The sequence below is a fragment of the Notolabrus celidotus genome, chromosome 16, assembly GCF_009762535.1.
Source record: "Notolabrus celidotus isolate fNotCel1 chromosome 16, fNotCel1.pri, whole genome shotgun sequence".
Lineage (NCBI taxonomy): Eukaryota > Metazoa > Chordata > Actinopteri > Labriformes > Labridae > Notolabrus > Notolabrus celidotus.
In genome coordinates, this window is record NC_048287.1 from 25,829,767 (window position 1) to 25,852,003 (window position 22,237).

General features: G+C 38.5%; 2 protein-coding genes and 3 non-coding genes across 5 annotated transcripts in view; all 5 read right to left on the reverse strand.

The window, feature by feature from the left end:
- The window catches only part of myo1g (myosin IG), a 68,493-nt gene extending 64,540 nt beyond the window's left edge, over positions 1-3,953 (reverse strand). The window contains exons 1-2 of the mRNA XM_034704543.1: positions 3,930-3,953; positions 1,070-1,170 (exon numbers count right to left, since the gene is read on the reverse strand). Coding sequence (XP_034560434.1) covers positions 1,070-1,164 — 95 coding nt within the window. The 5' untranslated portion in view covers positions 1,165-1,170; positions 3,930-3,953. The remainder of the gene's footprint in view (positions 1-1,069; positions 1,171-3,929) is intronic.
- A 1,437-nt stretch (positions 3,954-5,390) lies between these two features.
- Positions 5,391-10,106, reverse strand: si:dkey-154b15.1. The gene is made up of 3 exons (XM_034704595.1): positions 9,982-10,106; positions 8,234-8,325; positions 5,391-7,110 (listed from the first exon to the last, which is right to left on the reverse strand). The coding sequence occupies exon 3, from the start codon at positions 7,108-7,110 to the stop codon at positions 5,989-5,991; it is 1,122 nt and encodes a 373-aa protein (XP_034560486.1). The 5' UTR covers positions 8,234-8,325; positions 9,982-10,106; the 3' UTR covers positions 5,391-5,988.
- Positions 10,107-12,775: 2,669 nt separating this feature from the next.
- LOC117828586 lies at positions 12,776-12,910 on the reverse strand. Its single transcript, XR_004634448.1, has one exon. It is a non-coding gene; the product is annotated as a small nucleolar RNA SNORA9 (small nucleolar RNA).
- Positions 12,911-13,809: 899 nt separating this feature from the next.
- LOC117828588 lies at positions 13,810-13,944 on the reverse strand. The gene has a single exon (XR_004634450.1). It is a non-coding gene; the product is annotated as a small nucleolar RNA SNORA9 (small nucleolar RNA).
- An 808-nt stretch (positions 13,945-14,752) lies between these two features.
- Positions 14,753-14,887, reverse strand: LOC117828587. The gene has a single exon (XR_004634449.1). It is a non-coding gene; the product is annotated as a small nucleolar RNA SNORA9 (small nucleolar RNA).
- Positions 14,888-22,237: the final 7,350 nt, after the last annotated feature.

Genomic DNA, 22,237 nt, shown 5'->3' on the forward strand with positions numbered 1-22,237 from the left:
AAAGCCAAAGTTTTTTAAAAAGTGATATAAAGTTGGGAACAATTGCAGAGACTTTGGGTTCACTTGGTAAAAACAAATTTAAAGTTTTCTCACAGGACTAAACATCAAGTGCCGGTCATTCTTTAAAGAGACTCAACATTAATCCACCAAGAGGGAGCTTCTGGCAACACTGGCATGACAAACATCCTTTCAACAGGCAGAGATCTCCACCAGAACCAGACTCAGGTTATCAGCCATCTGCCTAGACAGGATGGACCTTTTCCTCTAAACTGAATTAACATTGCGAGACGTTTTTGTGCCTCCACTGACACTTTTGATGACTGCTAAAAAACCAACTGTGATGTCTGACAGTTCAAGCCTGAGACACAGTGCACCCGAAAAAGACACTGAGGAAGTGAGAATGGCTGAAAAAACCCAATGCCCATACTTAGAAGCAAGTGTGACACCCTATAGCATTATGCACACAAAGGTTGTAGAAGGTCACAAGTTTTAAAAGCAAGAACCGGTCACAACTCCACTCTTTAAGTGTATTTAAAGATATTAATCCACCAAAGAGCAAAGACTTAGTGATGAGAAAAAGTTCCTTTAACCGGCAGAAATCAAGCAGAACCAGACTCTGACTGGATAACGGAGAGATGGACAAGGGCAAATGAAGCTGTAATTGGCCATGACATGTATTCTGTTCTTCCTGTGATGTGAGGGGATGGTGAAATTAACCACAAACTTATATCACACACACGCAAGTGAGCGGGAAAGGTAGAAGTGAGTCATATCTCTCTTTTCCTCCTCTTTAACACTGTTTCTTTTTCCCCTTCTTTGAAGATTAATTGAACTATGCTTAAGTTTGTATAAAAGTTTGTGGAAATCAGTGAGTTTAAGTGTCACAATACATCACAGCGGTACAAGTTTCTCAATACTTTGAACATATTTCATGGCAGACTAAAAACAACTTGAAGAAGCATGCACTTTAGTTCATATCGTAGGCATGTCCTTAACGTTACTCGCTGCATCTCTGACATCCAGCTGCTTCCCCTCCCTTCCTCCTTTCTAACAGTCACTCAGACCTTACCTCAACTTTAGATTCTCCATAAACTGCTCCATCGTCACCTCATCCAAGAGCACAAAGTCTGACTTCCCAAACTCCAGACCCTCCAGCTCCGCCATCCTGATCTGCGTTCACCAAACCCCAAAAAGACAAAAAGACAAACGAGATGTAGAGGAACAGAAGGCAGCTCATGGGAGGAAGAAGGAACAGAAGAGTGTGGTTGATCTCTGGGGCCCGGTAGTGAAGGCAGTGTGCAGTGGGCGTGGCGAGCTCTTTTGGAGGATTTAGGGTGTGCTTACTCGAGCCACAGAGAGCTGTGGTCGGCATGCTACAGCACGTCATCCTGTCAGTCAGCCTATGCCCTCATGCAGATCTCTGTATAAATAGAAGAAGGCTATCTTTAAAAACTCAGACCACTTCTGCATCCTCTCTTCCTGCCACAAGGCCTGAACATTTCTAAATAGTCTCTTAGCAGTGAGACCCTCTACATGACTTAACTCTCTCACTTTTTATTATTGTCTACTGTGTACAAGATACAGAGGCCCTAGTCTGAGAGGCTGAAAGAGAAGAGCTCTTAATTTTGCTAATTTTGTGGTTGGAAAGATGGTCTTTTTCTCCTGGGAAGGATCGTGGCATTTCCTTTTTTAACTTGGCATTGGCAGTACAACATGTCCCTTAGGGTTTCCCCTTAAATGAGATGTTCCCAACTAGCAGAGGAGCCAAACTACAGCTTGAGAAACTCAGTTTTTTTGTTTTTCTGTATATTGGAGCCAACATGTTTAGTAACACTCTAATTGTTTGTGCCATGTAAGAACAATGTTCAAGTGCGTGGGAGTATAAGGGCAGAGAGCGAACGGGAATGCTGACTAAGCAAGAGACAGTTGATTTCTAAATCCCCCTTTACACTTCTACACTGTTTTTATAAACCTGGAACTCTTTCAAAAACTTTTCATCCTTGTTAATCTCTTTATTCATCAGTGGAACTTTATCAAAGTTTTTGGTCCCTGACAAGTAGCTAACTTAATAACTGGGGTATCAGAGGAATTAAAGTAATGCTCTGATGAAGGGTTGAAAGACAAAGACTTTATTTTAATGGTAAAGTAAAAAAGATTAGGTTTAGAGGTTAATTCATTTAACTAGCAGTTGTTCTAGTCCATCATTTTGTTACTATTAACCCTTTTTTAATGGTACTTTTAGCTAATCCAGAACACGTAGCCATTCTAGATTAGCAAACATTTTTGTGCAGTTTTTCTTTGTTTTGAATATTTTTCCTCTCCCCAAATAGAATTATCAAAGCATTACTCATAGACACAATTTTATTTTCAACTTCATGTCGTGTTAACCATGATAAAGCAGAGTTAAGGCCAAGGCTACTGCTTTGCTAACATAACAATAAGCGACAGTAAATGGGTTTGCACTCTTTCTATTTTCTCCTTATTTTATGTTTCTTCATAACTCATTATTTTACCTGAAGAGTCTCAAGAAAATGTTAAAATGCTAATATCGAGTTATGAAAGTGGCAGCATACTAAGCCACTAACTATTTGAGGCTGCTAGCTTAGCTATCCGAAGCTAATGTGATGCTAACGCAAGGTTTTAAGTGACTGGTATATCCGTTTTTTCTCCCTCTCTCTTCTTTTTTTTGTAGTTGTGGATCTTCTACATACTGTATGTGTACCATACAATACATGTTTTTGAAATATTGGAAGAAGAAAGCTTTTTATTTTTTTACATTTTATGCTTAAAGGGCCTGAGGAGTTTTTTTAGCTGGTCATGAAACAGACTGAAATTAATACTCATGTCTCTTTATGAGCCACAAAAGCAACCGACACCATCAGAAACATGATTGATTATTTCTGTGTGGTCATTTCCAGCGCTCATAACAACTACAAGGGGGGTAGGTGTAACATAAGACGATTCACAGCATGCCGAGCATAAAGCCTTTTGTAGTGAGTGACTCAGAGGAAGGTAAAAAAAGACAAAGCGGTCACACTTTATGTCTGAAAATAAGACCACAACCCGTCCAGGATATTGCCAGCTAAGATATAAGACGTACTGTTTTGTCCACAGGGGGGCGCCAAAGTTAACACAAATCAGAAAGTTCCTCACAGGAACTAAAAGTGGTTACAACCTCCTAGTCACATCATTCAGCAAGCTGAAACTCCCTACTTTTGTTGTGGTTGGTATTTTGGGTGGTTGTCTTTAAATGTTTAGTCAAAGAATCACATTATTAACATATTTCATTTGCATGCAACTGCCAGAATTGTTGGCTTTGCAGCTGTTTTGCCAACAGGCTGCAGCAAACTACATAGGTTATATCGCTGCAGCCACTAATTCATGAAATCCAAGAGTCTAGGGGTGACATGAACAGGTTTTCTAACTCAGAAAGCTCCTTATTACAGTCCGATTGATAGGACATGAACACAATGTAATATTAGTTTACTGTCCAGCACCCTCCTCACATTTGTATCAGGCCAACATCACTTATATTTTTATGGTGGATGAGTTTAACTTTAATAAAAGAGAGGACAAAGGGAAGCCAAAATAACAACAAAACTGTGCTTCAGTGTCAACTGATCTAACTAAACAATAACAGCAAACTCAATTCAATGATAAAGGTGAAAGTTAAATACTTCTGGATGTTACTGCTTATTAAACTTTCAGAATTTTGTCATTCATAATTTGCAGTAAAGATTTAACATTTATACTTAAATCATTCAACTGATTTGTCAGAAGTTTTTTATTCTGGTTAAGAAAGTTTTCTTGTAATGATAACAATCTGGAGTCTAACTGAACAGCCTTCTCTCCATTCAGATTTCATCATCAGTGTTTTAGATTCCTTCGCAACAGACAGAAACAATCAAAGGGAAACCCCCAGCTCCTACCTCTGAGATACAGCCGACATTTATCATAAGATCTTTGATTCATCTCAGTAAAGAGACCTTTGAGTCATACTCACAGTCATACTGTAGGTGCAGCCCTGTTTGAATGCTCTCTTTAATTCAATTCAGACTGGATACCCGCACTGATTTGAGATGATGTGAAGCGAAGGGAATTTACCATCAGACTGATATTTATATTGCAAAGAATTGCACAACACCTACTTACTGTAAAGCCCCCGTTTCTCGACAGCCGGTGAAACTTATTTTAAACCTTGTTTTGTCAAATATCCAGTCATTCTCGCTGTGACTAAAACTGCCTAGATCCTCATTGGCCTTAAATACTTCCTTTAACTAGCTGTCGGCGCCTGTTTCACTTCCTGCTCACACTTCCTCTCATATCTGTTGTGTTGAAATGCTGCATTCAGGTGTAACAGTAAAAACGTGTGCAGACAATAATCCCAGATTCACAATATTCCCATTATGAAGGACAACACATGGATATGATTGAGGTTTAAATTCCATTTTAATATAAGATCACACACAAAATCCTCCAAATCAACCACATTATTTTTTATTCAAAGTGCATTTGAAGACTTCTTTCTGAATTTGTTGTAAAATTTACCCTTGTGTTTTTATATTTTTACAGATTTTTTATAATAGATATTAATATGGTGATCTTATCCAGTGCACAGATGTGGAATAATTCCCACAGCAGCATCCTTTACAGTGCAAAAAGTCAACTATTGAATACAATTGTGCCAGACTAGTGTTGTAAATCAGTTAGGACAGACGTTCATTCATGTTATCATGCAAACGTTATTAGTGTTTGAATATAAATTAACCTTTCCCCTAAGAATACAGTCATTATCTAAATATTGCACAAAGCTGAAAACTAATATTCACAGCCACAGCTACAAGAGCTGCATAGCCTCAAAATAAGAAGGGTTCCTGGTTCGATCCCAAAGAGTCTAGCTATGTGTAGTGTACATGTTCTCCCCTGTGCATGCATGTGTCTTTTTAGGGGGCTGCTTCCCAGAGTCCAAAGACGTACGGGTGAGCTGCAGATGCTAAATTGCCTGTAGGTGTGAGCTTTAGCCTGAATGCTTGTTTGCCTCAGTGTGTCAGCGCTGCTAGTGACCGGCGACCTGTCCAAGGTAGTATCTCACCTCTCGTCTGATTAAAGATGGAATAATATCAGTCCTATCGCAACCCTGAATATGATAGGAGGCATAGATAATGGCTGGATGAGCAAGGGATACTTTTTAAATTAAATAAGTTAAGGCTTCATTTTTGTGGACATTTTCAGCTTTACTTCTCCTGAAAATTGTATAACTCATAACACTTTCGGGCATCTGGTCAGGATGCCTTCCAGAAGTCTCCCTGGGGAGGTTTTTCGGGTATGGCTGTCTGGGAGGAGGCCACGGGGAAGACCCAGGACAAGCCAGTGAGATTATATCTCTCAGCTGGCCTGGGAACGCCTCGGTATCCTCCCAGAAGAGCTGGGGGGAAGTGGCCGGGGAAAGGAGTGTCTGGGCTTCCCTGCTGAGACTGCTGCCCCCACGACCCAGACCCGGATAAGCAGGACAGATGGATAGATAACACTTTGAGACATAACATAGCTTTTAGTAAATTATGATGGGGTTTGAAATGCTGCTATTTTTTGCTATAGAAAGCAATTGAATTAGCTAGCAATTTAATCATTTAATGAATTGTAAGTCATTTTGATAGATCTGATTATTTGCTCACATGTTTTGGATAGTGTGATCAATACAATGTTCAATTTCCTTCTTCTGTACCACTATAAAAAAAACACAATGCTGAGGTAAACCAGCCTGAAGATAATCTGCATATTTAGTTTGGTTGCATTTTAGATTAAATAAAATTAGGTCAAAAATAACAAGAGAAAGCAGGAAGGTTTAGGTGCTGTTGAAAATGAATAAATTCTCATTTCTTCTTTTTGTTTTTACTTTTAAATATCTGCTTTATATCGTCAGACTTGAAATCTAGTAATTTCATTAATCCCTTCTTCGGGGATTTAGAAGGCTGGACTTGGTTTCCTGTTTCATGTACATGACCATTGGTCCATTCTGGCTGGGTTTTTTTTGCGGGACTCAGATTTGCTTCTGCCTCTAAACATTCCGCGGAGACTAAACCTAGCAGCCCCTGCCGGCTCACGCGGTTTTTGATGCCGTTTGTCATCCTGGTGCTCCATCCAAGAGTAACCTGCAGCACCTACAGGAGACTGATTAGTGTTAGCACCCTTATCTCTGTCTGTGTTCCTTCTATTGGACGGTGGCAAAGAGGTGCTCCTCTGCCTGGAGTTTTTGTCCAATGTCCTCCCTGAACGTCCTCCATGCTCCACTGATGTACCCAACAGCCTCTGCTTTAGCTCGTAGCTCCCTCTAGATGATCCGATGAGGTGGAGTCTGTCATTCTTTTGACTTACAAGCACTGAATCACAAATGTGTCCTCTACTCTGAATAGACTCCCAGAGTGCCTGGCCTTCACGATCCATGTCTTTCAAAAGAACCTCTTGTGTGCGGAGGGATTTGCTGAGATCTTCCATGAGACCCTGGAGTTTACCCACTGCTGTCTTTGCACCTTTTCCCATTAAAGTAACGCTGCAGCTCTCTTCGGTAACATCGCTTACTTGCATGATGACATTATGGTTAACCAAAATGGAATCTATGTCTTTTTTCCTGAGTTTATCTGCGTATTCATACACATCTACATCAATAGAGAAGGATTCTTTGCCGGGCCTGAAAGAGCCACGCTGATCTGGTCTTGAAGGAGAAGAGTTTCTGTACCCTGGAGAGAACGGACCGTGTTTGGAAGATCCAGACGCCACAGGAGAGGTAGCTGTGGGTGAAGATGGAGAAGCACGCAGAGGCTGGTTTCGTGATTCCGATCGTCCTCTTGCACCATTAGTGTTGTTGACTTGTTTGGAAATGGCTCCAGAGGCAGACGGTGAGGATGAGGATGGCGGGGTGTATGTGTTGGTTTGAAGGTGAAGTTGCTCCAAAGAGGCCTTCGCTGCTCTAAGTTGGAGAAACGACCCTTTGACACGCACCTGATTGCCCCGTAGGTCGCTCAGCTCAAAGTTATGTGACCTGAGGATTTTTGTCACCTCGGCTTTGTTTGGGAACATATCCAAATGAACAGTGGCTTCCACGGGGAAATCCATCTGAGAGGGAGAGGAAAACAACAGAATTCTGATGATCTTTTAAAGTGGAAGATTTACCAGATCTTCATTACTAACCAGCAAGGACACAGTATACATTTTATTATCATGTTTGTTTGTTTTGTTTTTATTTTTAATCTATTTGTGCTTTTGTTTATTGTCATTATTATCACTATTTTGTTGCAATTTTTTTTCATCTATTATCATTATTATTATTCAGGGTCCTTTGTTCAGTGACAGAATGCTCCTCCCCAGATGCAGCACAAATAGACTCAAGAACTCCTTTGTCCCTTGTGCTAATTAAACTGTATAATCCTCACTTGGAGTGAGGAGGAGGGGGGGCGTGAGGAGGACAGAGGATGGGTGGATGGGTGGACGGGGGTGAATAGGTCTTAACTGAACTGACCACAATACAATTCAAACAAGCCTTCACTACTCATTATTTATAGTTACTATTATCGCTGCTATTTTATTCTAAACCTGCACCGGTATTCCTTTTTAGACTTGTATATTGCTGCAACTGTGTACTGTACTGTGTGTACATAACCTGGGATTTTTTATCTTTTGTATCTGCGTGCTGTTTTTTCTGTCCTTAGGTGTTACCTTGCTGCTGGAATCTGAATTTCCTGAGGGAACCTTCCAGAAGGATTAATAAAGTTCCTATCCATCTATCTATCTATCTATCTATCTATCTATTATTATTATTATTATTATATATATTTTTTCTGTTTGCTGACTGAAGCAGATACAAAATTGTCTTCTATTTTGTGCGTTTATGATTATCTGTAAATGCATGAATGTTGCAAAAAGATGAAAAAAGCAATAAAATTCTAAATCATAAAAATAAAAAAATAAAAAAAGGATTCTGAATTGTTCGGTTTTATTGTAATTGTATAACAGGAGAGGAAGATGGTGCACCAAAGATAAAAAGGCATGTGTGCAGACAATGTTAAAATCATTCACACATATAAAGCACTTCCCCTTACAATAAACACACTCATATACAAAGCAACATCACAACCAATAGACAATAAGTGAGTTTAAGTGGTGGAGTACTTTATACTGTACATCAAGTGTTTATTACGGTTATGGTTAGACTTTAAATATGTTGGCAAAGTTCAGTTACCTCATGACAGTAGGAAGGTTTCACTGTTTGAAGTTACTGTCGATGATTCACCTTCAAGACGTTAAAACTCTCACACGAGACTTGAGCAGCGACTGTGGAAAGAAATACAGAATTTTTAAAAGTTGTATTTTTGGGGCTTTTTGACTTTATTGATATTACAGCTGAAGAGAGACAGAAAATGTGGGGAGTACAGAGCAGGGGAAGACATGTTGCAAATGGAACTGGCAACCTCTGCAACAAGGACTATACAGCCATGGCCAAAAGTTTTGAGAATGACACAAATATTACATTTTCACAAAGTCTGCTGCTTCAGGGTTTTTAGGTGTTTTTGTCAGATGTTTCTATGGTATAATGAAATACAATTAGCAGCATTTCATAAGTATCAAAAGCTTTTATTGAGAATTACACAGAATTCATGTATTAAGTCAATATTTGCAGTGTTGACCCTTCTTTTTCAAGGGCGCCCTGGAGCCTGTTTGGCAACAATTGAACCTCTCTCCCTGAAGTTCTTGATAATTCGATAGACGGTTGACTGAGGTGCGATCTTACTCGCTGCTATAAACTTCCCTGTTAGGCCCTTTTTGTGCAATGCAATGATGGCTGCACGTGTTTCCTTGCAGGTAACCATGGCTAACAGATGAGGAACAATGGTGTCATGCACCATCTTCCTTTTAAAGTGTTCAGTCACTCAATCATGACAGATTGATCGCCAGCCTTGTCCTCATCAACACCCACACCTGTGTTAATGTGTGTGACACCTGTGTGTCATTGAAATTCTGTTAGCTGGTCCTTCTGTGGCAGGGCTGAAATGCAGTGGAAATGTGTTTTTGGTGATAAAGTTCATTTTCAAGGCAAAGAGGGACTTTGCAATTAATTGCAGTTGAGCTGATCACTCCTCATAACATTCTGGAGTATATGCAAATTTTCATTATAAAAACTGAAACAGCAGACTTTGTGAAAATGTAATATTTGTGTCATTCTCAAAACTTTTGGCCATGACTGTAGACTCTGTATGTTTGGCGCTAAGACTGCTAGGGCAGCAGCGCCCTGAAATACACAATTTTTGATGCAGGATAAAATAGACTTTTACCAACTTTAATGCAGAACAGAGGGTTAAATGTACACAAAAGTGTCTCCAAAAATAAGCAGTACAAAAAAATGTTTTAATCTATTCAGAATCAGATTAATTACAGAGCCTTTGAGTGTTTTGAAAAGAATTTACATAGTTTACATTAAAGGTCCTTTGTAATTCTATTCAGCCTTTAACATGTTTTTTTTGTATTCTATGTATTTGCTGTGTTTAATTTTTATATTTCCTATCACTACTTTTCCTAACTCCAGTCCTGGGTGTTTTTAAAAGTAAATTTAAGACTTACCTTTTTTATCTAGCTTTTAATTTGGACTTGCACTTTGGGCTGCATGTTTTTCTGTATGTGATGTATAACGATCATGGTTTCGTCGAAAGTGAAAGTTCCCTCTTCCAGGTAAACAGTGGGATTGTGGAGATTAATTTTTAAACTTGTTTGATGAGAAGGTTCCCACGGGAAAAACACAGATGAATCAGTACAGATAAGAAATTAATGATTTAAAAAAACTGAACTTGTTTTGTGGTTGTTTACGCACCACCGACTAAACCCTAAGTCGATTAATTACTTATAAACTCGATATTTCTGCCAAAGATCTTCATATTACACTTCTGTAACTGCAAACAAACTTCTCACTGTGTGTCTGTTTGGTTTGTAACTTACTGTGTTCATCGTGGTTCACCTCAGGACTTCACTTTAACAAGTTTCAGCAGCGAGAGGACAAACCGAAAGTAAAGTCGTCACGTCCGCTCCAGATCAAGTTTGCGCACAACAAAATAAAATATATTAAATTACAGAAAGTTTTTATTTTAAAACGTTTGAAAGGCAGAAAAACATGGGAAGTACTGCTATGGTAAACTTTCAACCGATTAAACTGATTAGGAGTTGTTGGAGCTAGAATAAATACAGTCACAGTTTACAACTAGTAATACAGCTTCGGTTCTTCATGGTCGCATTAAGCATTTTAAAGAAGCAAATAATGACATAGACTTCACTGCAAGTTTGTTTGAAAGTTGTATTTATTGGTGACAGAATTAAAAAAAAGAAAAATACTTTCATTTTTAAAAGAAAACTTAAAACGTACCTTTTTAATCTAGCTTTTAATTTGGAGCGATTTATTTTTTACCCCTGGACTGTTTTATTATAATCATTGCTTTAACATTTATTCATTTTATTTAATTATTTATCTATTTCTTGTATTTATCTGATCTTTTTAACTTTTCCTTCTACTCTTAATTTTACTGTATTGATTTTATTTTTTATTATTTTATTCATAATCATGCCTTTTATAATTTTACTATTGCTGTTATTTTGTAAAGCACTTTGGGCTGCATGTTTGTATGTATGAAAGGTGCTATATAAATTAAGTTGAGTTGAGTTAATAAGAAAAAACTGTCAAAAAAAAAACCAGACAAATCTAGACTCCTAACATTAAAAACTCATCTTTGCCAAAGCTTTGTTGCACAGCGATTCTGCTTTCTGGTAGTTTAATAAGATCATATTGGTGAACCTTGAACTATACAGGCTACTAGTTGTAATCCAAAAAGTAGTTGTAATAGTTATCACTCATGATCCAACACCATCAATAAAGTAATAATTAATAATCCTGCAGCAAGCAGGAGAGATTAGAAATATTCAGTTAATCTAGCCTACTGTAAATTGGATTAATCACCAGGAATTTTTATAGTTCAATTAATTAAGTGAATATTGCCTTTATTCCACTGAACTAATTTTGGATGAGTCACTTAAAACATCCTCATGAAACCTCATTTAATTTTACTAATGTTAACGTTACTGAATCTGTAGCTGAAAGTGTTTCATAGTTTAAATACACTCTGACCTGAAGCTGTCACATTGTGCAGTGCTGCCCTCTCATGGATCATCTTTTATTGCAGCACAAATTCCTTTATTTCCTAAGAGTATGATCTCAAATTATTTAAAAGCAAACATCTTCACAGCAGGTTTTATTGCATCGTGTGATTGTAGTGATACATATCTGTTTTTATAATCAGGACAAAAATATGTTTGTTTGTTTACATACCTTTTCAAAGTCTGGATTTCAGGGCTTAAAACATACTTTAAATTATTTATTTGCCAGCCCCGAGAAGTATAATTCTACAAACCTTACCCATGATACACCAGAATCAATTCAAAACAGGGCTTTTTTAAAAACACACTGAAACATTCACATTATTATTAAATCACAACCACAGCAGACGTGTTTAGAATTGTTTTTATTTCAAGTGTTAACCTCTGTACAAATAAATTCATTTTTAAAGCATAAAACACTATCCCACTTACTGAAAGGAATACTGCATCTTCATCTGCATCTTCTTTTTCTACAAGCATGTTCTTCCATTGAAACAATCACCTAATGACATTAGGGCTGTCAACGAATATTCTAAATTCGAATATATATTCAAATATTTAAAAAAAACGGAGATTCGATTGTGAAAATTAATATTCGACTGTGGAAAAAAAACACATCGGCGGCTGCTTTGCGAGTGTGCGCACTGCATGACAGGTCAGGGACAGGTCACAGGAGTCACACATGCACATCGTGAAGCAGACGGCAGAGAGAAATCCTTCCGTCCCCGGATCCTCAGTGCGCTCTGAACGCGTCTTTTCCTCCGCTGGGAATATAGTGAATAAAAAGAGATCGGGCCTCTTCACATGTGGACTGTCTCGTGTTTTTGGCAAATAACCTGTCAGGCCTAAGACCCTACATTGACAGTGGACTAAAAGAGCCTGACAATCAGTGACACTGGGATAAAATGCAGTTTTTCCTCTTTTTTTAATACAAGCGCCAAAAATGTAAGTGGACTACTTTTTCGTTTTTAACTTCAATTAATGTTAATATTTGCTTCAATCACTGAATGAAGCCTGCCTATATTAGGGACAAGAGTCAGGACCTTTAATTGCTCGCACAAGTCTTGTTCAGCACTCACGCAGGGCATTGCGCACAGAGAGGGGAGGGGGGCGAGCGAGCGAGAGGTCAACAGTCTTAAAAGTGTTACGGTATGGACCATTAGGTCCTTTACTTGTTTTGTAATGTGTAGGTATGTTTTAGGCATGTTATATCTGAAATAAAAATACATTTACAAGTAGTTATGTCTCCTTGTACCAGTTTGTCCACCTGTTATTGACATAATGGGCAAATATAGATATTCGAATGGTTCGAACCTATGGGATTTTTTTAGAGCGAATATTCGAACGTCATTTTGGAGCAATTTTGACAGCCCTAAATGACATGATGGAGCTGCACAATGAGTTTGTGGATTTAACAAACACATATCAGATTAACCTACCTCAGGACTGTTAACTCCACTTCTTAACCCATCAGCCTTTAAAGGCGGTGCTGATCAATTCACACCTGTAATGCAAAACACAGGTTTTAATTAAAAAAGTCAATACACTGTTCTGAAGAAGTATCACTAGAGTTAAAAACTAAAAGTGAGCATGTCGGAGGCTTACCTATAACCCTGCTGAGAAGAGTCACAGCAGGGCCTCAAACAGCCTCACATCTCTCTAGCAGACACAACAGGAAAGATCAGAGCCACTACAGGCTGAGCCTCGCTGGAAAGGTCTGCATACATTAGAGGTTCTTTATTTAACGAGACGACTGCACTGAGCTAATAAAGGACTTGTATCAGTCAAAAATGCTGATCAGAATGTGTCGATATTTTGCAGAATAAGGGTGCCCCTTTTTATTGTCTTGCTGCAAAGATGAAGAGACGATAATATGTCTTCTATTAACTTGTAGTGCAGTTTATGGTCATGGTGCAATCACATGAGAGATTTCTGCCCTCATTTTGATCACAGGACAATGTTACATCGCAGCTTGAGGATCAACATTAGAGAAATGACCTCTATGGGGCCACACATTATCTTATCACAAATACTTACCCAGTCATTCTGGGAGATCACAGGTCAGTCAGGAGGTCTGAGCTGGGTTGGGCAAGGCTTCATCTCTGCAGTCCTGTAAGAGAGCATTATACATTAACACTGTTGATTACAAACAGTTGCTTTTGTCACTTTAAGCATTTCAAGGAACATAGTTAACAGCCCTGTCATACCCTGATTTGAAGTAGAGACAATGAGAAAGTCTACATCGAGTTATTCTGAATATCTCGTCACTGTAATTTTAAATTAATGTCTTCAATGTGTATTTTCTGTGATAAAACCAAACTCAAGTGGTGTTATTTATGTGAGAAAAGAGAACAGACTTATTGACTTGTTTCAATAAATAAGCCGATTAAGATTAATGTTTATATCAAGAGAAGTCTTGTGTTGTGATACATTTTTATGCCGCAGGCAAGGTTACACCAGCTCTGTAGGATATTCACTTATTCATTAATAAGTGGGTCAATTTGATCACTCATTTCTTCCTAGCACATGGTCTCCAGGTATGGTTAGAGTCAGAGTAAGAGCAAGTCCATCAAGTCAAGGAAATCAACTTCAACATGACTTTATAATAATTGACACTTTGTATTTTGTAGGAGGCTTACCTATAACCCTGCCATGTACAATCACAGCAGGGCCTCAAACAGCCTCACATCTCTCTAGCAGACACAACAGGAAAGATCAGAGCCACCACAGGCTGAGCCTCGCTGGAAAGGTCTGCACATATGACAATATCTATATTTAACAAGACGACTGAACTGAGCTAATAAAGGACTTGTTATCAGTCACATGCTGATCAGATTGTGTTGATATATTGCGGGATACGAGTGCTTCTCTTCTCTCCTCCTGCAAAGCCCTCATTTTAAGCACATGCAACATTTTGATTGCAAGCAGTTTCATAACATGAGACTAGACAATTTTACATTGCAGCTTGAGGTTATAGGGCCGTACAATATCTTAACATCACAAAAACTCACCTCAATGGTCATTCTGGAGCATCAGATGTCAGTCAGGACGTCTGAGCAGGGTTGGGCCAGGCTTCATCTCTGCAGTCCTGTAAGACAGCATTATATATTAACACTTGTTGATTACATATGGTCACTTTTGTCACTTTAAGCAATTAAAAGGAACATAGTTGACCGCCTTGTCATACCCTAATTTAAATTTAATTTATGTAAATGTCAATGTAATCTTAAATTAATGTCTTTAAATGAGCATTTTAAGTGAAAAAAGGAGACGGGTGAGTATCCATGAAAGGCCTGGTTAAGCAGACATCTTGGATGTAATCAATAAATAAGCTGATTAAGATTAATGTTAATATCGACAGAAGTCTTGTGTTGTGATCCATTTTTATCCTGCTGGCAAGGCTGCAACAGTTTTGCAGGAAATGCACTTATTCATGGTCTTTGCATGGGTGACAACTTGAACACTCATCCTTCCTGGCACATGGTCTCCAGGTATGGACTAAGGAATACCCATCAGGTCATGGAAATCAACTTCAACATGACTTTATAAGAATTTACACTGTATATTTTGTAGGAGGCTTACCTATAACCCTGCCATGTACAATCACAGCAGGGCCTCAAACAGCCTCACATCTCTCTAGCAGACACAACAGGAAAGATCAGAGCCACTACAGGCTGAGCCTCGCTGGAAAGGTCTGCAGGATCAGCTATCAAAGACCAGCACCAGGAGTGGATCATGATCAGTGATTTCCTGCATGAGGTGCAAACTGTTTACAACCCATTACAACACACGTGGGCTGAGAGGTTACAACCACATTAAAAAAGGGACACATAATTACCTTTCCATCTTAGTTCTTGTCACTGGGTTGCACATGTCTCCACTCTGCAAACAAGAGAATAAATAATAAACATTGGAAGAAAAACTTCACCAGCATGTTAGCTCACAGGAGTACAGCACCAGCGTTTCACAGGCGTCACATTTTACCTTTAAAACTTCAATTCGATCAACAAAATCACAATTTAGCCAACAATATCAGCTGCTGGTATATTTCAACTAGATGACAACTTTAAACAGGATAGAATTAAAGTAGGATGGATGCAGATAGAGACGACAACCCTCCACACTCACCGGCTGTGTTCAAATGGGTTTGGAAACCGGATGTGTCGTTATTTAAGGGTCGTTGCATGCACGTGGTCGCCCAGCAGGGAGCAGTGTTGTACCAAAGATGGCTTCACAGTAAGTCACATTTTCTGTGTTGTTTTCCTATGGATTTACCTTCTCTGATTGGACATTAACTTTGGCAGTGACTAAAAATTAAATCAGAAAATTAAGAGGTTGACAAATTTAATAAATCATTATAATAAAATCAATAAAATAAAATAAGATGAATACCAGAAAATAAATATAAAAATAAATGTAGAATAGAATAGAATGTACTTTATTAATCTCTGAAGGGGGAAATTCAGGTGTCTGGCAGATAAAATTATAAAAATCACATAAAACAAGTAATTCAGTTGTCTCCCATTGGCTAGAGAGTTATGAAGCCCAATGGCTGCAGGGATGAATGATTTTCTGTATCTCTCAGTCCTGCAGCGCAGAGAGATGAGTCGTCCACCACCACTGTTTCTCTGGTCCACAAAGAAGTTGTAAAGTGGATGATCTGTGTAATTTGGAATGGCCTCTAGCTTAATATAACAAGATAGAATAAAATAAAACAAAATAAATAAAAAATGATGATGAAAAATGATTAGACAATTTTCATAATGGTTATAATGCAGTCCAGGGCTAAAAGGAAATTACTGCAAGTTAAAATACAGATTAAATAAGTGAGTCTTAAGTTTACTTTAAAAAACACCCAGAGTGCTCGCCTTTTTAATCATAGGAGGAGAGTTCCAAAGTTTTGGTGCGCTGAAAAAGTAAGCGCCTTGGTCGTAGTGGATCATAAAATGACAGGAGATCAGTGATGTATGGAGGAGCAAGGCTGTTTAGAGCTTTAAAAACAATTATAAGGACTTTAAAATCAATTCTAAAATAGACAGGAGTTATGTGATCTGTTTTCTTTAAGCAAATAGTACTTTTCTTCAGCTTTGACTTAAATTCTTTAAGGGACAAAAAGGGTTGCTGGAGAAAATAGACAAGGTTGGGGAATTTACTAAATAACTAAGATTTTTTTAGATATATTTTAGGAGCTAAAACAAACAAATCAATAAATAAACAAATTAAAGAATTAATAAGTGAAGTTAAAATAAATTATTTGGAACTTGACCAAATGAAAACAGTAAATCACTAAAGACTCCTGTGAAATATCACATACATGTGCAATACTTTGATTTACGGTGCAATACCTCACTAACCATGTGCAATATTGTAATTTAATCCACAACCTAATTTATCATTATACTCATCAGCTAATATGTGCACTCTAGCTTAGGCAAATGTATTTATGTTTTAACATTTTATACTTCTTAGTACAGAAAGTACTTTTACTTAGAAATGTTATATTTTGGTCTCTATATTTAGTGTCACGACTGTCTGGTTGTTATGTACGGGTGTTCCAATCACCACGAAAAAATTCCTTGTGTGTGAGCTCACTTGGCAATAAAGCTTTCTTGATTCTTGATTCTTGAAAAGTAAAGCAGAGGACTGTTGAAGTAGTTCTAAACAAACTTACACTCTTCCCTGTGCTTGAAATTTTACAAAAAGAGCAGAAGGGCATTGAGTAACTTTCTCCAAATGTGTTGTGCATGATTCTGGAGTTTAACCAACAACTTAGCCCGTAGTAAGTTATTTAAAAACAGCTTCTACAGCCATCGACAGACCGTTGCTTTGTAGGAGGTATTTTGTAACGAAGTGAACAGCCGTTGTTTGTGGGTGTTGGCAGCTCTGGAGCATCTACGAGGAGGGCGCTCGTGGTGGATGACTCAGACTGCATTGGCAAACAAAGCTGCCCATAGAGGAGCAGACTTTGCCTTGGCCGTCTGTCGTGGCCTGCACCATCAGCAGACGTCCAAGATGAATTTAAGCATTGTCTGCCGGTCGTGATGCTGAACAGTCGCCCAGCTGACGTGATTTGCATACTGATGAAGGCCCAAAACTGACAATCTGAATCTGTATTTGTACATAAACACAGGCTGTTTTCGCTGATCCATTCATTTCTCCATCACACTGAGACATTTAAAGGAAGTTTGATATAAAAACAAAAGTGGAGCTGAGCAAAGACTTAGCCTCACAGAACTGTTGTAGCTATAAATAAGAAAAGGCTCCTCTATGTTTGCCGACTGTCTTTGACGTCTCCTCCAAACCCAATACTGTCTTCTTATCATAATTTGATCTGTTTGGATAATCCTATTCCAACCATGTCCTTGAATCCTCACAGTCTGTTTTGCTGTTTGAACATGTCGGTACAATACCAATAACAACAATAAATAGAACAGATCAGACCATGCTTAAAATAATGTACCAGACTTGAACAATCAGATAATCACATATCAGCCCCTGGGCAGGGACTTAAAATAGATGACCAAAGAGCTTTTTCAATTTTGTTGCTTTGATATGAGTTGTTGTTTCATAATATAGCTAGACTGGAGCTGCCACTGAAGACACCGAGGCGATGTTCCCTGAAACATGGAGAGAGTTTAGAATTTACCGACGGTAGTAGTATCAATTCCAATACCTGTATTTCCAAATTGGCTGATGTGGAACACCGATCTGACACCAACGCTATTATCAAAGGTAAATTAATAATGGTGCTCCAGTTGGGCCTAATAGTGAAGTCCTGCGCCCTATGTGAAGAGGCTATAGTCCCCAAAGCAGGTGGCCCCTTTTCTGCATGTCACTCCCTGTTCTCTTTCCCTGTTTCCTGCTCTATCCAATGTTCTATGCTCTCTAAGAAGTCAATAAATAACAGCTCGATACTGCTCATCCTGAACTGATTTGACATGACTTCATGTCAGGAAAATACACCATACATACCTGAATCCAGTGAAAAAATACACATCCTAACAGAAACTCTTTTGCCAATGAGGATAACACCAATACTAAGTTCTTAATGTGAAACTGCCACATGCAGTATTTTGACCACTTTTATCAACCATGTCCATTTGTTTCTTAGTGGAAGATCTCTCTCCAGAAACTCCTATTCCCACCGAAACTTAATCTGGGAGTAAGTGGAGCACGTAAAGAAACAAGTCAATGTAACAGTAACCCCTGATGGACGTCAGCAGGCAGCTCATTTAACATTGCATGCTTGAAGACAGGACTGTTACACCTTGTATACACTGTTAATTGCACAAAGGCGGAAAGGTATGGTCGTGATGTCAGCAAAATGGCATCATTGTAAAACATAAGAGCCCACTAGGCAGGAGAATGATGTATGTGTGTGTGTCTGTGTTTGTGCTTCTGAGCCTTTATATAAAAGTTGCACTATTTGTTCACACATAGTGCCACTAGGGCGTCCACAGGGCTGTAATCACACACTTGGACATCAGTGTTGCAGGGTTCAGTGTAAAAGTGCAAGGCGTACAGATGACAGAGCTTCGCCAAGTCACTGCGATAACCTCAGAATAAAAGGTATTATGATTTTTATAACAAAACCTGCTCATTTTGTGTAGCTCTGACTAACATTTGACATGCTATTATTAGCAGTAATGCATTCTTAATGGAAGCAAAGATTTGATTTATCACAGTTGGATGCACCACATAACTTTCTGTGAAAACGAGTGTTCTGGTGAAAACAGGTTCATTTGTTTAGAGGCAAATAAATCATGGAACAGGATCAATGCATAGACCAGCATACCTACTGATACCAGATCCTGCATTTCGGCAGTATCAGAGATTCTTTCTGTACCAGTATTGAGTTAGGAAATACCATGATCAAATAAAGCAGTGTGTAGGCCATCTGTGCAGGAAAAATATGGAAAATATTAACCAGTGTAAACTGCGTTGAGATAATTTAAAATTTTAAAAGTTGTAGATCCTTAAAACTGTATTTCTGGCAGTGTTAAAAAGGCATTGAAACAGCTTTTACACCTTATTTTGGAGGGTTAGGTTTATAAAATCTATTGATAAAACCACAATTGTGACCCAGCTGTAATGTTAAGTATGCAATTTAGAATAAAATTCTAAAAAATGAAAAAAGAGGCATGGAGAAAATAGAAATGGAGACCCTGTAAATCCCAATAAATCAGAACGACGCAGTTGGACCCAACCAATGCCAGACGTCAAAGGATTGATGAGATCACAGGAAGCCCTCATCAAATCAGTACTGTAATCCACCTAGAGGGTTTTGGCGAGCAGACAACACAAATGACGTCACAGCTCCCTGATTCGTGTGTCTAAAGGTGATGTCCTGTGGATCACCCCCAGCTCCCAGCTGAGTGGGTGATATGTAACAATCAGAGCCTTTTTCTCAGAATCACTTTGAGGTCACATCGTATATCCGATCAAACCAGCTGTTGGGATTATTAAGCCCCTGCATGTGTGTCACTGCTGCACAGTAAACATGCTCTGAGGAGCATCAGGGGAAGCTTCTGTGTAAAACTACAGATTTAAGTGAGACTTATGTAAGCATCATTACACCACTGAGTCGGTGTGTGAGTAATGCCTTTGTGTGTGTGTGTGTGTGTGTGAGTGTGTGCATGTGTGAGTGTGTTACACGCTCGTGTCAGCTGACCAGCATCACTGAGCTCAAGGAGATGCCGGCTTGTCCGAGAGTCTTCTGTAATTATGATAATAAGGCTGCAAGTAACTTTTTTTTCACTGTAGATGAAACATGCGTTCCAAAAAATCACAGAACATGTCAATCAGAAGTTCCCAAACCCCAAGCAAATGTCTTCATATTGCTTTTGTTATTTGTGCCTTCAGATATCAATCTTGCAAACTAGTGAACGAGCGGCCTTACAGACAGGACTCAGTCTGATCTCATCTTAATCCACCATGAGCAGAGCACTTTGCAGCATTTAGCAAGTTACAGCTGCAAGGACACACTTCCTTTAACAGGCAGAAACCTCCAGCAGGACCAGACTCATGTTAGACAGACATCTGCCTATGACATTGACTGTATCAATACAGTCAACGGCCCTCAATCTCCTCCAAAAGTAAGATGTGAGAGCCTTGACAGGCGCTGACATAACGCCCTGTTCGAGCCAAAGGATGAGCCAAAGCAATCTGGCAGACTGACACCCGTTTACACTAATCAAAACGTGTATTCAACTTCCAGTTAAAACATCAAAGACCCCTCCTGTCAGTTTAGTCTACAACAGAACAGATTGTTGAGTTGATTTGAAGGAGACACTCACAGTTAAGTGAGTTCAATGACCCTTGTGTTCATGTTCATTATGTTCTCTCACCGTTTCTCCTCTACCTTGCTAATCCAGTAAAGAATGCAGCAGGAGCCAGCGTTCGTCAACAGAGCTGTTAATCACTCATCTTTTTGACATTAAATAAAACATTAAAACTCTGTAAAATGAAAACTTGTACATACATTTATACAGTCTATGATCTTCATTTACATGCTTGTACTTCTTTAGGGAGCGCTAGCAGTGCTTCAAGGGGCCATTAAAAAAAAAGAAGAGGTGGAGAGCTTAACCTTTCACATATAGGGAGCTCAAGTGTTTGCTACTTGGAGATATGGCACTCTTGTTAAGTCATCAATTCACATGGCTACTTGAAAACCCTGCAAAGTTGACTGATGTGGCCAATACTGAATAAACCAAGGTATCCTCAACAAAGCAGACAAGGCGAAAGGTGCATACAATTGTGAAGAATGAGTCAACATCCCTAAAAACCAGTTACAAAGTTCTTGAGATGAGACTATTTGTACATTTTGATGGTTGCATAACAACTCAAAAGCTCCATCTAGCAAATATATATATATATATATGTATATATATATATACATATATATATATTTTAATATAATGGTGCAATCAGAATTTAATAACATGTCAAAATATGTATTTGTCTAGGATTTGATAAACTCAAGAAGCAGAATTTTTCAAACAAAGATCTTTTAAACCTGGTATGAAACACCTGATGACATGTCTGCTTTTCTAAAGATCTACAAGCTCTGTCGACATTTTGACTTCATTGACTAATATAAACAGGCATTAGTCAGTCTGTGTTTGGGCACTCATATGGACCCATGGGTCACTCTGACCCTGGTGCCTCATCAACAGCAGAAACAAAAGGTGAGCTGAGACGCTGCTGTGCATCCAGCTGGTTCCTCCTCCGTACAGGATATCTGTAAGACTTCGTAAGGTCACAGTTTGAGGGTAATTAAGGTTTGATTCAGACTTTGGGGTCTAACGAGCACATAATCCTTTTCACCTGAGTCCTGTTGGCTCAAATTAGGAAATATTTAATTCTTTGTGGTTTAGAAAAATATCTGTCATTATGACCTTCCACTCTCTATAGTCCTCATCCAGTGGTTCATCTGGCTACATTCATTTAGTCAAATACTCTACTTAAGTGCAATGTTCCGATACTTTGCTCCAGTCTTTCTGATTTATACTTTTTAAACTTAAAATATTGTACTCTTTTCTGCAGAAAATTTATCTTACATATTAAGGGAAAAGTTACCTTTAAGTTAATTTTATTGATAACAAACATGTATCTATATGTCATCTTCAGGAGGTGGTGGAGACCAAAAATGTATCTATGACATAATAAATATCGTGGGTAAAATCATTTAATTGAAACAAACAAAATACTTGCCTACAAGATATAATAAAGTAATGTGCTTTCAGTTCTTTCTTGGGCTTCATATTGTTTGTTTTTAAAATACAGATGCCCACAAAGACAATTCCAAACGTCTTTTTCAGACAATCAACTCTATAAAGTCAAAAACGGCCATTCTTTAATCTTGACTTTTGCCATTTTGGCGATCGCCTTCTTAGTTTTTTGGAGCCTGACCTAAGTGACCGTGTTTGTGTTGGATATTTTATCATGAGGATCTACGAGCATCGACTTGTCTTGGAGGTAGCCTCAAGTGGCGATTAGAGGAACTGCAGATGTTGGCATTCATGGGTTGTATTCATTATCATTGCCAGAG

What these genes read in the sequence shown, in the direction of transcription:
- si:dkey-154b15.1 (XM_034704595.1), bottom strand. Translation starts at nt 7,110, where the DNA reads ATGGATTTCCCCGTGGAAGCCACTGTTCATTTGGATATGTTCCCAAAC.